Source organism: Notothenia coriiceps, unplaced genomic scaffold (assembly GCF_000735185.1).
Source record: "Notothenia coriiceps isolate Sejong01 unplaced genomic scaffold, NC01 NC01_scaffold00037246, whole genome shotgun sequence".
In the NCBI taxonomy this organism is placed as follows: Eukaryota; Metazoa; Chordata; class Actinopteri; order Perciformes; family Nototheniidae; genus Notothenia; species Notothenia coriiceps.
Genome location: NW_011369947.1, coordinates 18,543,430 through 18,561,633, shown reverse-complemented (window position 1 = coordinate 18,561,633; position 18,204 = coordinate 18,543,430). Strand labels below are relative to the sequence as shown.

General features: G+C 42.1%; 2 protein-coding genes across 5 annotated transcripts in view; both read right to left on the bottom strand.

Moving 5' to 3' along the window:
- LOC104966002 (oxysterol-binding protein 2-like) overlaps window positions 1-18,204 on the bottom strand; it is a 146,707-nt gene that overhangs the window by 102,286 nt on the left and 26,217 nt on the right. The window lies entirely within an intron of this gene.
- LOC104966001 (zinc fingers and homeoboxes protein 2-like) lies at window positions 3,103-8,385 on the bottom strand. Its single transcript, XM_010795096.1, has 2 exons — window positions 5,154-8,385; window positions 3,103-3,289 (listed from the first exon to the last, which is right to left on the bottom strand). The coding sequence occupies exons 1-2, from the start codon at window positions 8,057-8,059 to the stop codon at window positions 3,109-3,111; spliced, it is 3,087 nt and encodes a 1,028-aa protein (XP_010793398.1). The 5' UTR covers window positions 8,060-8,385; the 3' UTR covers window positions 3,103-3,108.

Below are 18,204 nucleotides of genomic sequence, written 5' to 3'. Positions count from 1 at the left end.
CACACACACACATACACACACACACACACACACACACACACACACACACACACACACACACACACACACACACACACACACACACACACACACACACACACACACACACACACACACACACACACACACACACACACACACACACATATGCACAGATGTCCAAACACACACAGTATCTCCTCCTCTGCCCCCCTCCCTTCCACTGCTCTCTTTCCTCTGTGGAATTCAAAAGTAAAATGAACCTAAGTGTGACAGGACGGCTTGAGCTGCAGGAAAAACACACATTTCAACACTTGGGAAGTGGCGGGGAAAGCAGAGATGAGAGGAGGAGGAGAACAGGGAGCAGAGGAGGAGCTGTTGTTTAGGATTCTGAGAAGCTTCTCTGATTTAACGTGCATCCATCCAAAACAGTCAATGGTAGCTTCAGCCCCAACCAAAGATATTCAATTAAAAACATCTTTCAAGTTCTTCATGAAAGAATCAGCTTTGAAAACTATTGTCAAACCTCAAAATACTTTTCACTTCCAGTATGTCAATTCAAAGTGGTGGAGCTTTTTTTATGCAACAAAATATTTCACGACTTAAGTGTTTCTTTGAGGCCAGGGAAGCGAAAGAGAAAGAAAGACAGAAAGAAGAAGAGGAAGAGGGATTAGCCACGATTTTTTTGTGCCGCAGTTGCCTGCCTACCAGCAAGTCAGCCAGGCAGTCAGCCTGTCCACCATGAAGCCAGTCACCCAGCCAGCAAGCAAGCCAACCGGTCCATTTCATTCAGTGGGGCCACTGGCATGGGACCAAGTAATGCCACTAAACAAAGAGCTACTGTCTTGCATCACTTCCCCTCAGAGAGGCCATCCAGGCCGCAGCCTCTTATCACCAGGCACTGCCAGTCTGCAGCACCGAGGCCTCCACCACACGGCCTCTTTACTGCTTTCTGCTACAGCCTTCTCGCATTATACCACCATTATGCTAACCCTGTACCCAGGGGGAGGGTTTTATTTCAGCTTTATTTCAACAAAAGGGCCAGCACACACAAAGAAAAACAAATTAAACCTATTAAATAGTATTTTTAATAAAATGTCATCTGACCTCCCAACATAAAGGAGCAAATGTGTTTCCTCTTTTTGGACAAATATGCACCGAGTGATGTTACATTATTATCATTCGCTTTTAAAAGTTTAGAAAAACAACTATCAATGGCATATGTCCGTTTTTTCACTTCTTGACGATGGGCTTGAGTTTGAAGGTATTCAACGTTACATTATTTGTTCTCTATTGTGATCCTATTATTTTGTTATTGCAAAAGTTAAGCAGTGAAAGTCTGGAATCTTAATGGGCAGCTTTGCTCCTCAGTCTTAATAAGTATTCTGCCGGTGTAGTTTGATACTTCCTTCCATTCCACAACCTCGGTACGTGTGTGTGTGTGTGTGTGTGTGTGTGTGTGTGTGTGTGTGTGTGCGTGTGCGTGTGCGTGTGTGTGTGTGTGTGTGTGTGCATATGTGTGTGCGTGTCATGGATGCGTGTCCGTTTTCAACAGGCCCTGTGGCTGCCTAAGGGGGGGTGGACATGTGTAAAGGAACAGTTGCATTCCTTTCAGATCCTCCTCTCAAAAGGGAAAACACACACACAAACACACATTCAAATCTATAGAAAAGTAAGCTCACAAGAACACACAAACCTACACTTTAACTCTCTTTCTCTCTCTCTCGTTCTCTCTCTTTCTCTCTCTCTCCTCTTTCTCCCTCTTTTCCTCTCGTTCACCCTGTTTCTCAACAACAGCGGAGCAGAAGGGTCCCCCGAGGCGTCGGAGGGGCCAAAACTGAACCGACCAAACTTGGCTTCCGACCCCAGATCAGCGGCACGCCCACTTGGCGGCGGCCTGCAGTGCATTCCTGGTGAGAGCATTGTCAAAGCCAAGCACTTCCTCTGGAGCCGGGCCAGCCCAGCCACAATAACATTTCATACATTTATCTCTTGGCTTGGGACTCTAACACTCTGTCCTGACACAAACAGTGAACAGACACATGTGTGCATGCTTAAGAAAGAGTTGTGTGTACATGCACGCATTTAGATAGAAAAGCCTTGCTAAACCCTTCCTCCTGTCTTTGCTCTCCTCCTCTCTGCGTTCTTATCTATGTTTTCTCTTTTCTAACGTGAAGCTGTTGCACTGACTTTTTCACTCTCATCTTCATCATTCTAACCTGACTCCCACTTGTTCAGGGATTCAGGTTGATATCTACTAATTATTACGTTTTCAATGGAGTAGCTACAAGGCAAGGCAAGTTTATTTATATAGCACCTTTCAACACAAGGCAATTCAAAGTGCTTTACAAAAATGAAAGACATTAAGAGCATTAAGAAACATATTATAAAATGATATCTAGAAACACTCTTTTAAAAGCAATGATATAAAATGACATTTAAAAACACTTGTTTAAAAGCAAAGATAAAAAGCAAAGATAATAAAAGTTGCAGTGCAGTTTAAGATATGAATATATCAATTAAAAGCAGCGGCAAAAAAGTCTTCAGCCTGGATTTAAAAGTAGTAAGAGTTGCAGTGGACCTACAGGTTTCTGGGAGTTTGTTCCAGATATTTGGAGCATGATAACTGAACGCTGCTTTACCATGTTTAGTTCTGACTCTGGGGACAGAAAGCTGATGGAGTGATCATAATTTAGTATGTAGTATTGAACCGTATATTTTATTATTGTGGCAATTAGAAGAGAGAAGCACTTATTTTGATATCTAAAAACCTTTGAAAACGGTCAAACAGGAAGGTTCAGAAACTTTTCATTAGGAAGCAAACATACATTCAACATGTTTGCAAGAGCTCAAGGATAAACACAGTGTGTGTTTGTGAGTATACAAAACAACTCCACAGCTCACCTTTAACATTACATACATATTTTTTTTCTGACATACTTTTAGCTTTTCAGAGAATTTTCTTTGATCAGAACACTCAGGGCTTGAAGGACTTCTCAATAAACAGTTTTAACATAAAATACAAAAAGGGATCACATAATGTGAAAAGAAAAACAACAATTCAACCAGAACCACATCTCTAAAATAATAACAGCTGACATGAAACAAACCTGGCAGCTCTCTTACCGTTTATCCAGTCAGCCTCCCAGATGTGTCATCTGTCATCTTCCTTTCTCTGTCCAGGAGCAGATCCCGCCCCCTCCTCGAGTGTCCGTCCTCCAGCCAGCTGCCGAACATCTCCCGCACTCCTCCCCCGACTCCTCTGTTCCGTCCCCCGTTCTTAAACTCCACCAGGTTCTGCTGCCTCAGTCTGTTGGAGTTAGTCACAGGTTAAGATACAGAAACTGAGAGACGCTCGTATTTACCAAACATGTTCGAATGTTAAATCATTACTGGTGATTGATGAAAACACTACTAAACCACTAAGATCCAGAAACAGAAAGGTGCTTAGAAATTGTCTTTCGGACCACTATGCTTTCTTAAACAAATTAGATGGCACTGTAAAGTTAAGACGCAACCGATCTGTCATATATTTAATTCTAGCAGATTAAGGAAAAATATCTATATCTATCAAATAATATTTGAAATCTGTTTTGATTGATTATTGTTTTTTTTATTAACAAAGGGAACAGTCATCATTTTTTGTTATTTGAGATACTAAAGCTTACAATCACAATAAACAAAAGTGGTTCATAATAATCAAATAATTACATTCTGAAGGACTACATTCTCTTCGTACCTCAATTGTGTTTAAGCTAGGACAAACTGGGTTTACATTTTTGGAAAATAAATTACAAAATAATACTTCATTAATTAAAAGGTCACAATTTACTGTCAACCTTTGTTATCTAAAGTAGATTTCAGAATTGTTTCATTGGATTTACGTTTAAAAAGCAACAATAATGACTGTAGAAGAACCTTGCCTTCCTGTCTCATTAATTTTTAGTTGTCTGTTCATTGTTCTTTACAGAGTGCGTTTTGTTGTGTACGGAGTTTATAAAACCAACAAGAACCAGAAGGTTGTCAGTGTGCCGTCAGTGCATGTTCATTCTGTGGTGCTTTCCATTCCAGAGTTGACTCATGGGAAAAATTAACTCTTGCCTAAATGATTGTGGAGATATTGGTTTCCAACCTAATGGCTCTGTTATTTAGCCAAAGATCTCCCAGGCTCCTGGAAGAGAAGGCAGACTAAATAGAGTCCTGTAAATTCGCTGGTTAATGTCCTGAAACAATGTTAATGTGGCAAAAACAACACAAAACTCACAGAGAGGAAGCAGGAAATGTGTTTTGGACGCACCCCAGAATATGTCAGTGAGTAGAAACAGAGGAGGTTCTATGCTATATTATATAAATTAAATTGACTTGACTGTTTTCATGTGACATGCTTGGTTAGAAGCACTGCATCATATTCATTTGCACGAGTGTTAGGGTTCCATTAATCTAACCCCACGAACATGTCCAGTTTAACGGACAAGTTTAGGAGATGGATATCCCTCATTGTCTGCATTTATTCAGATATATGATATGTCTCTCTCTCATCATTTGTTTGCAAAAAGACAGGAAGCCCATATTACATTGCCTGCAACCTTGTTTGACCTTGTAACCCTTAAAGTCCTGGTAAAGTAAAATCAAATATTTGTTTCTAAACACATTAATACATGTAAGTAAAGAGCTGAACATGTGAAAAGACTATGAATATTGTTGTTGTGGAGTTAGACCATGAAACAGTTTTTCATAATTCATGTGTTTTTGATTTTTTGGGTGAGCCAAAATCAAGGTTAGATGACTCACAATAGATATTCTTAACATAACCTTTCCCAGAACTCAATTTCTATACTGGAATGCAGACCATCAGTGGATGGGCAGTTTAAACTATTTATTTCCACAGTCAATGGTGTACCGGCCATTTTGCCATCCCATCGATGGGCAGAGGTCCGTCATAAAATCCAATGTTTACAGCGGTTATCGACCCTAACTGTCTTTTCACCCCTTCTGCTTGCCTGTCATTACCCTGTGTTCGAGAATCTCCAACAATATTTAAGTACTTCAAACAAATGTTTGGAATAAGTGTTACTAACAATTTGAGAGAACTGTTACTACTCAAATCAGAAAGGCCCAGAGAAGTAAACAAAATACATGACTATAAAAAGTGTTTAAAATTATGGAACCAGTACCTGCCAGCAAGCCGGTCGTGGAGCTCATCCTGCTGTTGACTGCTGAGGCTATGGGCACGCTGATCCATCAGCCAGCCCAACTCAACCTCCAACATCTTACTGCTGTGGTTGTTTGTCAGGGCTCCTTCTTGACAGCGCTGGAGGATGTTGGGGGGAGAGTTTTTGGGAGAGTACACAGGCTGCCCCTGCCCTCCATTCACAAAAAGTTCTGTCAGCTCCATGTGGCCGCTCTGCAGCCGACTGTCGTGGAACCAGCGGGCAATTTCAGCGCGTCCTGTCCGACTCTCCATTTGGCTGATCTCCTCAGGGGAAGGCCACCGCGTTTGAGCAAAATTGTCCTCGAGGAGGGCCTGGGATCTGCTGTCTGGAGGCACTGAGCAGGAATTAGGGTCGGGGATGGAGGGTGCAATGATGGGCATGGAATGCGAGGGAGTCAAAGGGCTTTTAAGATGGCCCACACCAGTGCTTGGCTTGTGAATCCCATTTAGCTGTAGGGTTTGGTGTTGTTGTTGATGTAGTTGCTTCTTAGTGATGGCAGCAATGCCACCGGTGCCCATCCTCTTAGTGCCCATGGAGTTAAGAAGGGCTTGTTCCAGGTTGTCGCGTAGTGCACGGCGTTCAACAAACCAACTCTCGATTTCCCCGTGAGACAAGTTGGTGCTGCCCGCCAGATTATCCACATCATTAAGGGTGGGAAAGCCATTCCTCAAGAAGTTCTCCTCCAGTATCTTCAGCTGTTCCGCTGTCTTTCCTTTCATCCTTTCCAGCAAGGGGAATTGGGTCAGGACTGAGGACTTTTGATGAAAGTCTGGTTTCAGGACTCCAGCCAGCTCACCACCATCCAAACGTAGGACACCATTTTGCTGAGCCAGGGAGTTGTGATTGTGGGACCATTTTCCGTCTGTACGAGATATCCCGTTGGCCTCTGCCAGAGGATAGAGTACTTTATCTCTCTCTCTATTCCAATCAAATCCTTGTTGCTCTTTTAGTTTCTTGCTATCGAAGGGAAACCCTGGAATCTGGGACAGGGCTTTAGTAGGAGCCCGAATTGACTGGATAATGGTTGACCTTCTTATCTTCTGGCCATTGAGTGGTGGGGAGTTTGGCAGCTTCTGATCAGAAGCTGCCAAAGCATGAGTATAAAGGTGCTTTTCTTTGGAAGTGATAGGCGAAGTTATAGGAAAAAGTAAAGGGTTTTGAAATGAAGGTGCAAAGATAGGCGGAGGAACTATCAAGGTCCTTGTTAAAGATTCTGGAAAGACTAGGGAGGGCAGGGACACCACTGGCTTTGTTTTGGTGTTTCCTAACGTAGAGAGAATCTTCCCTTTGGACAACAAAGAAGATGATGATGAGGGCGGTGGCATTAAAGGCACAGTTGAGGATGGCCACCTCATCTCAGAGGTGACCAGTGGAACTGCTACAGGTCTCCTCGTCTCCATTGGGACAGGAGGCGGAGCCATTGGGAGGCGGTCTTTTGGGGGAGGAGGAGGGGGAGGAGCCATGAGGCCCCTGTCTTTAGCATTGCCAGAATGGGGGGCAACTGCCATTATGGGCCGTTTAGCCTCCGGGCCAGACACTGTCATTAGATGTGTTGGCAAAGATCGTTTAATAGCAAGGCTGGAACCAATTGCAACTTCACCGGGAGAAGTTGTGGTGGTGACTACACTCAACCCATTGGACGTAGTGGTCCGGACATAACTTGTGTGTCCGACTGTGGTGTGGACAAAGGTCTGCTGGGTGGATTTGACGGACGGTTGAGCGGCAGTAAACGTGTGATGTGCAGGAGGGATGGTGCCATTGAACATCTTTTTCCTGGCTTCTTCCACCTCCTCTGGGGACCAGGTGATGCCTTGCTTCAGCCGCTGGGTAGTGAACCAGACCTTGATCTGATCCTCCGGGTGTTTGGAGGCAGCCGTCAGCCATGACAGCTCAGCATGCGTTGGGTAAGGGAACTTGTTAAAGGACGTGATTAACGTTAAGTTGTCATCTAAAGAAGGGTTATATTTGGTGGTGTTCAAGGGAACAGCTATTTTTGGTACAGAGTTAAAGTTAGGCGGACGCTGGAGCATTGGGGTGACATGCGAGAGCCGTTGAAGGATATTGGGTTCGGGGATGATTACTGTTCCGTTGATGTTGACTGCTGTGATTTGATTCTTCTGATTCTGGCTTTTCAGTTCCCCCCCTTGATACAGTGACTGGATATTGTCAAGGATTTTCACTGTGGTTGATATGCATGGTGGAAACATAAAGCTGCTGTTGCTGTCGTCCTGTTCATTTGACATTTTGCATACAACTGAATTGTCCTTGCCTTCGATTGTCTGTTCTAAGATAGTCTGATTGTTCATTTTTATCCGCTTGAACTTAAAATTTGTCTCGCCCGGGTGCTGGCTCTCGTTGTGCTCTGTGAGCGAGTCAAACTTCTTGGTGTTGAAGTTGCAGACAGCACAGAGGTACAACGGATTGAGAATGACGTTAGGGTGGCTGGAGTCTACGTGATCTTTAAAGTCATTCAGGTTCCGTGTAGAAAACGGGCAGTATTTGCATTCATAGCCTCTGGACTCTTTTTTCTGAGGCAGCGGGTCAGAGTCCGCCTCTTCCCTGTCCTTCTCCTCTATGGTTTCTTCATCGTCAATGACAGGGGGTTGGTCTTTTTCTCTCAACTGCTCCGTTTGTTCTAATGGCTCAGTATTCTGGGTTTCCACTGTTTCTGGAAACGTCTGCTGGTCTGGTTTCTCTGAGTTCTCCTGCTGGAGGTCTTCTGCAGTTTCGGATGATTCTGATTGTTCGTTTTCTGTCGCATAGTTGTCCGTCAATATTTCCATATCCATTACCTCATTAGGGTCATCTTGCTCTTCATGCACGACCCGGACCATGCAGGGGGTGGAGGACTTTCTACGACTGGACATGATGGTTGCTGCTGGTGGTGTTAATAATGGTTGTGCTGGTGTTGCTGATTGCGTTGAAGATACTGCGTATTTTGGCTGCTGCTGGTGCTGGCCGAGGACGTCAGTGAGTTGGTTTATGAAAGGAACTTACTTGGGTGGATTGGAGCTGATGGCTGTGGATACTGGTAGGTGGGTGGAGTTTAATCTCCAGTGTGCAAGTGGGAGGGCGAGAACCGGCTGACTGTGCCGGCCCAGGACCGGTTGTGCAGTGGCGTCTCCCGCTCACTGGCAGTGTCAGCTAGCGACCTGGGCGTCATGGGAGAGCATCACAGACAGCAGCGGCTTTCAAGCTGCGCAGAGACAAACACAGAGAGAGAAAATTACATGTTAATATTGTTTGTGTTCAGTGAACTGAGCTGAAGCCACTTGGGAAAAGACAGTCATGTTGATATTGTTTGTGTTTGAAGTAATGTGCTGCATTCAACCAGAATAATACAAAGAACGGGAAAAATGCTGATGGGCAATGACAGAAAGGTAAAAAATAGATAATTTGCACTTTTGTTAACAGCAAACTCAGCTTTTGGTTCTGTTTTTTTGAGAGTTGTCAGTTCAACCCAGTATAAAGAATAACACACATAAACATCAACAGAGATTTTAATACTCACTGGGACCAACTGTACCAAAAATATGTGCATTTTTGTACAATTATGAGATTTGGAATAACATTTTCTTCAAAGACAAGTTAGGTGTAAAGTAATACACTTAAAAACCCTGAAAACTTACATTAAATCTTAAGTATTTTTCTACAGCATGAAATAATTTTCAATGAAATAGCAGCAGCTTCAAAACAGTTTGGACATTATTCATCAAGACTTTATACCCTGTTTTTTCTGCTTCATCTAGACTGAATGAATCACTCAATCAAAGTAAATTCAGCCGTAATAGATCATCATCCGAATTGTTTTTAATCAAGTTAAATACAGAAGATTTTCTCATTCAAGCATCTCATACGGTGATGACTTGCTGATGATCAGTCATATCAATCAGCAGAAAGAAGTTTGGTTAGTTTTCTTCCATCAGAAAACACAGTGAAATACTTTTTTGAATATTCATTTTTATATCTGTGGAGAGCAGATTTTGGATTTTGGATTCATGATGTCCCCAGTAAAAAAAGAAAAAAAAAAGTAAAGAAAGAGGTTAAAAGACAGAGCGCTGTACGTCAGGAAAATCAGCAGAAGAAGACAGACAGGAAGTAAACACTAATGGGATCAGCAGTAGAAGACAGACAGGAAGTAAACACTAACGGGATCAGCAGTAGAAGACAGACAGGAAGTAAACCCCAACAGGAACATGGTAGGGGCTATGGCAGCGTGTAAAGACTGGTTCATGGAAAATGAACTTTATTTTCTTAGCGGAAGAAAACGATGACTTTAAGTCAATAAAATAATGTTTAATTAATATGATGAGTCAAGACGTTGGTTTATTTAGTATGTGGTCGTATATTAAGCGGAATAATGTGCAACGAGGCGGTCATTAATAAAAACACACAGGGTGATCATTGAGCATGTGATTTCGATCAAATTGAACATTATCCCTCACATATCCAATATTTGGGAGAGAAACTATGTGAGCGCATATGGGATAGACATTGATAAATAGATGTTCCATAATAATCTACGCTCTGGGACTGTGCTACTTGTTGAACAACTCTACATCGAAGTTGGGAAGGTTACAGTATTGATGAACAACATGACACTTTACTTGCCCGCCTTTCCCCGTTACTTTAAAACCCACGCCAAGCTTTTATTTCCACGCTCGTCCTGATCATCAGAGAAACTTAATCAGGCCCAGCTTCATCAGACACTGGCAGATGACGGCGTCTAGGACAAAGCCGAGGCCAGAAGTTATAAATGAAGCCAGTCTGACTGACGAGAAGTGCCACTTAATCAGGACACAGTGTTCCAGGCCAATCACATGTAAATGCAATACATTGAAGAGTCCGCAGCAACTACAAAAGACTAAAAAGTCTCCAAACCCCATTAAAAAGACATTAAGCGTCTAACAAAGATTCGGGCAAAGACAACTTCACAGGATAATTACCCTGTAATCATGTAATAAGAGAGACTCAGTGATGAGATCTCCTGACAGCTATCATCCACACAATGGAAGAGCGAGGTAAAAATGGATGGAGAGGCAGAGGAGGAAGAGGGTGGAGGGATAACAGGTTGGAAGGAATGGGAAAAGAGGAACAAATTAAAGGAACAAATGCAGGTAAAAGAGAGAGAAAGAGTGAATGGGAAACAGTGGAAGTGCAGAGATAAAGGGGTGAGGAAAAGGGGAGAGTCTAAAAAAGTTCCAAGCTGATGAAAGAAAACAGGCACAAAGCAGAAGACACATTAAGTAGGCCACGGCCTGGCAGACAGAAAGAGAGAGAAGACAGTGAAAAGAGAGAAGAAACAGACAGATGAGAATAGGAAGTAGACAAACATAAAGAGGGAGGAGGAGAAGAGGGCCAGACAAAAAGGAGACAGAGAGGAAAGATGAATAGAAAACAGACGACAGAATCAAGCGCAGATGAAGAGGAGAGGAGGAAGAAAGCATTTACATGTGATAGAACATCTTAACAGACATATCACAAAAAGATAAAATTGGGTTCTGGTGCAGTTTATCAATGCAAAGTTGAAGCTTTGCCAGATCGTTTTGGGGGAGAAAAACTATTTTCAGTGAAATTGAAAGCATTTCAACATTTAATTAGTATTGGGCAAGCTGTTATTTGTCCCCTGTGTCTCTTAATGTTGGAAATATGTCATGCTCTCACAGCCTCTATCAGCTTCTCACCGACAAATATTTTATAGTTTCAGAGAAACGAGAGACCTATTTGAATTTTTTTTTCAAATAGGTCTCTCGTTTCTATAGAACTAGAACTAACCCTATTATAGATCTTATGCATTTACATTGCTGTTTACTGCATTCTTCAAATAATGAGATTCCAGTAAGCATTTCAATAATCCCGCAGACAAGAGCTGGACACGACATACCGTTTAATTGATTGACAGAAAATAAAATTGGTGTCCTAGCCAATTTGAGCTATTAAGCCTTTTGACAACCAACTAAAATCAGAGTCTTCACACTTTTGGATTTGCAAAAAAGACGGAAAACGTTCCTAAACCGCATCTCAAAGGGACCCAAAGACACACGGAGAGTTAAACCCAAATATAAAGAGAGCACCGACACTGCCATCATTTTTCTCCATCTCTCCAAAACTCTCCAAAACAATTCTTAGGATTGTTAACTGTTTGACTGGGAGAGTGTGTGGGAGAGAAGCACAGGGATGTTAGCCTTTGCAGAACATTAACATGCACTAACACTTATAGAACACACAACAGGGAAGGGGAAAGCCAAACAACCACAACAAGGCAATTCAAAGTGCTTTACAATATGAACTATTATACTTTCAAATGACTGTGGTCATCGCTCAAAGGTGATATCTAAATTGCTCCTGCTGATTTGTATTTACTAAAGCCAGTAATGTTGCTTTCTCTCGACCTCCAGAAAATGTATTGACTTTGCTACACTAAAAAGCAACTGTTTCAAGACCTGTTTACTGATTTATGATCATGTCCATTCTGCGCCCACTCCAAGATATGAACTTCTCTGTGGTGGAATTGTATTTCATTCTTCCACAGTGGTGGAAATGATGGTTTCACACATGGTCTCTGGTGGTTATCCAGACTTCATAGAGCCACAGCTGAATACGCAACTCTTATTTGAAGCTTTTGTTAAGTTGCAGAGGATAAAATCAACAGATTCTGAAAAAGTCAAGGGGGCATATTCAAGCTAAATAGATGTTAAGTTGCTCTTTACAGTCTCCATTGACTCCTATTTAGACAAAGTTAAATAGCTTGCAGCCTCAACCAATACCTAATAAATATCCATTCATATCTTCCACGTTTTCACATGTTTTATTGCTTATAAATACTTTTTCCAGAAATGCAGCTGCTGCCAGAGGTTGCTTGGGAAAAGAGATATAAAACCAGAGGAAAAGGAGTGTAGGAGGAGGTAAAGAGCAGTATAGGAAGAGGTGGAGGGAGACGAGGGTGCAGGAGCCAAAGAAGAAAGTACTGCAGATCACCAGAAACAGGAGAGGCCAGGAGAGTAGGTGGAGAGACAGAAAGTAGACCAAAAGAGAGATATGGAAGTGCAGATCAAGGGTTAACCCTGTAACCCATATCAAAAATAACCGGCATTGAATATTAATAATATTTGCTCTGTATGCACATACCACTTTTACACGCACTGGTTCCTGCACATTTAACCCTTGTATGGCGTTCTTATTTTTCTTACTCAGCCAGTGTTCGTGGGTCTGATGGACTCGCTGCCTTTTTGGGCTTCAATTCAACACAATCAAACTATTTTATGTTAAAATCCTCAACAGATGTTTACTTCATCTCAATTACAAGCAATATAAACCGCATATATGGTTAGTATTTGCCCTTTTACATTCGTTAGATCACATGAATGAATTAAAGTGCTACTTGTTTAGTAGTGGCTGGTCCTTTTTGTTGTGCTCAATCTCATCCTCTTCTTCAAAGTCATTGTCAGTCTCAGAATTCTCCGAAATGTGATCCTCACATTCTGGAACCTCTTCCTCTACATGATCATCAAATGTTTCTCTCTCTTCCAGAATCATTTGCAAGGCAATCTTTTGGCCATCTTGATCAGTTGTGATAAGGACCCAAACTGGCAAAGCTTTATTTATTGTGTCTTGACCCAAATTTGCAGCTGAGATAGAGAATAAAGATTGGTTCCCGCAAGACATAATGCGGGAATGTGAGAGCAGACCAGTGTCGGTGCTTGAATTTATCAACAATGTTGTAACCTTGAGTGGGAACAACATGAATGGCAGGGGCAGAAACACAAAAGTCTCACACATACACACACTAACACACACACACACACACACACACACACACACACACACACACACACACACACACACACACACACACACGACACAACACACNGAATAGTTCAATTAAAAGCAGCGGCAAAAAGAAAAGTCTTCAGCCTGGATTTAAAAGTAGTAAGAGTTGCAGCGGACCTGCAGGTTTCTGAACAAACTCCCAGAAACCTGCAGGTCCGCTGCAACTCTTACTACTTTTAAATCCAGGCTGAAGACTTTTCTTTTTGCCGCTGCTTTTAATTGAACTATTCATATCTTAGACTGCACTGTAACTTTTATTCATGTATTTTTTCTTTTAATGTTTATTTTATTAGCTTTTCTTTTTAATGACTGATTTTAAATGCTATTTTCTTAATGTCTTTCATTTTTTGTAAAGCACTTTGAATTGCCTTGTGTTGAAAGGTCCTATATAAATAAGCTTGCCTTGCATTGCATTGTGGGTGTACACATGTATAGAATCTGTGGTCTTCCTGCGTCAGTTTTGGGAGTGTGTGTGAGAGAAACTCCCTCTGGAGAGAACACAGGGATTTTAGCCTCTGCAGACCATTTACATGCACAAAAACCTATATGACACTACAGGGAAGGGAGAACCCCAAAATGCAATAGAATTTTCTAAAACCCTCTCTCTGTCTTGATCAGCCCACATTCTGTCTGAGATTCAGTCTATCTTATATAAAAGTATAACATTCAGCAGGCTGTTCTGTAGTACTAGATCTGTGTCTGCAGGTTTTCATAATGAGTGAAGTGGTTTAACAGAGCGGGGCCCCGATGGTACCTGATGGTCCCCTGTGCCTCCCCCCCCCCTCTCCTCAGTCTGTTAGTGTTGAAGCCAGCACCTCCATCCCAGGCAACAAACACAACTCCTCCAGCCAGTCACTGTGTGTGTGTAGCTGTGTGAGTTTTGGCATTAGCTGCTCAGCAACAAACACAAACTTCAGGAACATTTAGGCAGGAAAAAAAGCATTATTGGAGGCCTAAAATAGCAGCAGACCCCCTGGTGTGGTAAAGTTTGATAGATAAAAGCCTCCGCCTGGGGCCAAGTGTGACGACAGAGAGTGCTGCTGCTCCTCTCTCCTGTCGACTCTGACAGAAGATTGAAAGTTTTAATGTTCACGGCTTTTTGTTTATTAAAATAGAATCGGTTCAAATGATTCTTCGAGACAAACAGCCGTAAACAAGGTGGAGACTGAACTTCTGACAGCTTGGAAGATTGTCACCATATTTGGATATCTTCAAAATCAGCACTTGACAGCTCAAATCAATAATCAATATGCAGCACGCATTTTTTTGAATATTATAAATACCAATGTTTTTTTTGGGGACCTGACAATTAGACCCTTTCATTCGTATTACATTATTTATTCCTTTATTAGACAATTATGTTTGCAATCATTAAAACATAAAATATGTTCATTCATATAACAACAATGAAAAACAAATGTTTCTCCAATGAAAGTTAAGGAAACTGTTAAACTTAAACGTTTTAGAATACACCACAACATTTTAAGAGGCCCCATTATCCTTTTTTGTTCTTTCCCTCTTGGTATTGGTTGTTGGGTACCACTTTACAATAAGACTACCCTTATAAAGGATGCATAGAGGGTTTATAATTAGGTTATTAATTAGGTTGTAAATACGTTATTAACCATTAAGAACCATTTATAAACCAGTTCTAACATAGACATCAACACAGGCTCACTATTTGGCAAGATGACTAAGCCTTATATTGGATACCTAGCTTACTTTGTCATCTTCATCAGCCAACATCCTTGGCATCTGTTGTTCACTGAGTTGAGCCTTAAGGCTCCCTTTTACCAATTTGTATTGTAAAGTGTAAAACACATTCCCATTTATTTATGAGTTACTACCATTTATAATTTGTTTAATTTATATTAAGCCTTAAAGTTATGCTCAAATTAGGGCGTGGTCACATCGAGTGACAGGTCTGTCCAGTGACTGCTGCTGTTAGCTTTCTGCTCTGCTAGCTGCTCCGTGATGCTACAGGGGCTCTGCCTGCTCAGCTCATCCGGGGAACATAACTTGAACACTGCCGTGTTTGTTGTGCTGTTGCCTTGTGGACTATTCTCCATGCTTATATCAGACTATTGTGACTCGCTCCGCGTTTAAAACAGACGGTGCATGAATGCAGTTTTACGGTAAGTGAAATTTGAGTACTTTATTTATGTGTTGCTTATGGTTTTAGTCAGCTAACGTTAATGGATGTTAAGTGTTAGCGTGTACTAAGCAAGTGGTAGCTACATCTGTGCTAACGATGCTAATCGTAGCCTCCAAGTTAAAGCGTAATAGAGAAGTGTTAAGCATTAAGTGGGATAATACTGTAGAACAAACGGCTTCTGTTTGAGGTTGTTAAAATAAGGTTGTCCTTTTAAGTTAGAGAGATATTTTATTAGGTAGGTAACTTTATGCATTGATAAGGTTAATCTTGATTTGCTATGATTTATTATGTAGACAAGCTTACGTAAAGTAGTGCTGAAGAGCAGCGTAGTGTATGTGAAATTAACCTCACAATAAGATGTGTGTATATTACAAATATTAATGTCCTATTTCAAGATGATTACTTAGATATTACAATATGGTTGGTTGAGTTGGAGTTCATTATTCATTATCAGCTGTGACCAGTGTGTGGGAAGATGGCACCTGTTTCGGCTTGCCGCTCCCTCAGCTCTCTACCTTTAGCTATCCTGTTTTTGTTGTATGTATGTCAGAATGTCTCTGCTCTGCTTGTCTATGATCGCCAAGCTCCACCTCAGACCCTCACTGGAGTTGATATTGCTGCCCAAACCCTCCCCCCCTCTACTGTCGGATATTCCCACATACCTGCGCCGGTTGCCCTGCATCCTGCCTCGCCGATAGCGCTTTAGACGACGGGGAAAGCGTGGTGGTGCACTGGTCCATCTTAAGGCTGTATTGCTTGCATGGCGTAAATACTTTTCTAACTGTGTTGCTTTTATTTTGAAAAGGGTGCTGCTGTTTGTTTTTTTTATTTACGTAAACGCACGTGCCGTGAACAGCTACGAGTGATGCTGGCCGGCTAGTCCTCGAAATGTCCGCAAACGGCAAAAAAAGAAAGATCAATACTGAATGCCACGTTTTCAACAAGACATGGACCGCTAAGTATTTATTTACAGAAGTGAAAGGTAAAGCTGTGTGTTTAGTTTGTGATGCGCAGGTCGCTGTGTTCAAGGAGTACAATTTGAGTCGCCACTATGCTACCAAACACGCAGATAAATACAAGAACCTGTCTGAACCTGTCTGAGGAAGAGCGGGCAAAGGAGTCGGATGCTTTGCTAGCTAAGCTGCAAAGCCAACAACAACTTTTCACAAAACATTCCACATCCAGCGATGCAGCTGTCAAGACGAGTTATGTCTTATCCCACAAAATTGCAAAAAAAAGTAAACCGTTTTCTGACAGAGAGTTCATTAAGGAGTGTTTGTTGGACTCTGCCGCACTAATATGCCCGGAGAAAAATGAGGCATTTGAGAAAGTGCCCCTCTCCCGACGCACCGTTACGAGGAGGATTGAGGACATCGCGGGAAATCTGGAGCTTCAGCTGCAGAACAGAGCGGACAACTTTGACTTTTTTTCCTTGGCTTTGGATGAGAGCTGCGATGTACGTGACACTGCCCAGCTACTCATCTTCCTACGTGGGATAACTCCGGACTTCAAAATCACGGAGGAGCTGGCAGCCACACGGAGGTAAATGCATGTGTGGAAAAGTTGGGACTGAAATGGGACAAGCTAGCAGGCGTGACAACGGATGGTTGTCCAAATCTGACAGGGAAAAATGTTGGACTGTTGAAGAGAATGCAGGATAAAGTGACAGAAATTAACCCTGAGCAGAAATTGGCATTTTTGCATTGTATTATACATCAGGAAGCGTTGTGTAAGTCAGTGTTAAAAATTAACCATGTTGTTGATGTTGTAACTAAAATAGTTAACTTCATCAGGGCAAGAGCATTGAATCACAGACAGTTTGTTGCACTTTTGGAGGAAAGTGAGACTGAACATCGTGACATACCCTACCATGCAGCTTACAGGTGGCTCAGCCTGGGCAAAGTGCTGAAAAGAGTATGGGACCTTAGAGAAGAGATTCAAGACTTCTGTGTGAAGAAAGGAAAGGACATCCCAAAGCTTTCAGATGCAGACTGGATGGCAGACCTTGGTTTTGCTGTAGATGTGACTGCACTAATGAGTGAACTAAATGTCAAACTGCAAGGCAAGGGCCTTTTTGTGCATGCCATTTACAGTGCAGTGAAGGCTTTCATGAGAAAGCTGCAGCTTCTCTCAAGCCAAATGGAGGACAACATTCTCACGCACTTGCCAACACTGAAGGAAGCCACACCATCAGCTGATCACCTCCAGAGGTACTCATCCATGTTAGAAGCACTGCATGGTGAGTTTTCAAGGCGATTTAAAGACTTCAAAACAGTTGAGGATGAAATGAACATGATCTTTTCCCCATTTACATGCCATGTGGATGAAGCACCCAGTGATGTTCAGCTTGAACTCATTGACCTGCAGTCTGACACACTTCTGTCAGAGCACTTTAGGTCAGTCTCACTGCCTGAGTTGTACTTTCCACATATGAGGAGACGTGCTCAGAAGATGATGGTCCTCTTTGGATCTACCTACATATTAGGGGTGTAACGGTACACGTACCCGTACCGAATAATTTCAGTACGGGCCCTTCGGTTCGGTACACATGTGTACTGAAGTGTACCGAACGAATATAACATTAAACGTAAAACATTGAGAACGTGAACAACTTTTTGGAAGTAATCTCAGGTGCTGCGTCGCAGCATTCAGAGTAATTTGCTCACATTGGTTTCAACGCATCATAGAGCGAGCAAGTCATTTCATTGGACGAGAGGCATACTATGAGAGCTGGTCAGAGGGATGCGTTCAAATTTAGTCAGTAATTTGAGGAACTGTCGAAATTGCGAACGCAGATAAAGTTGAGCTCGAAAATCCTCCAGCATCATTCAAGTCTCCGGTTTGGGAACATTTTGGTTTCGCAGTTACGTACAAGGATGACGGACAAAGACAGGTGGACCGAACCAAAGCTGTTTGTCGGCATTGTTCAACTAAAATTGGTTACGCGGCTGGCAATACATCAAACTTGCACACTCATTTGAAAAGGTATCACCCGAACGTGAATATCACCGGTACCAAAAGAAAAAA

What these genes read in the sequence shown, in the direction of transcription:
- LOC104966001 (XM_010795096.1), bottom strand. Translation starts at nt 8,059, where the DNA reads ATGTCCAGTCGTAGAAAGTCCTCCACCCCCTGCATGGTCCGGGTCGTG. An exon ending in CACGACCGGCTTGCTGGCAG is followed by an intron (nt 3,290 to 5,153) that starts GTACTGGTTCCA and finishes TAACTCCAACAG; the next exon opens with ACTGAGGCAGCAGAACCTGG.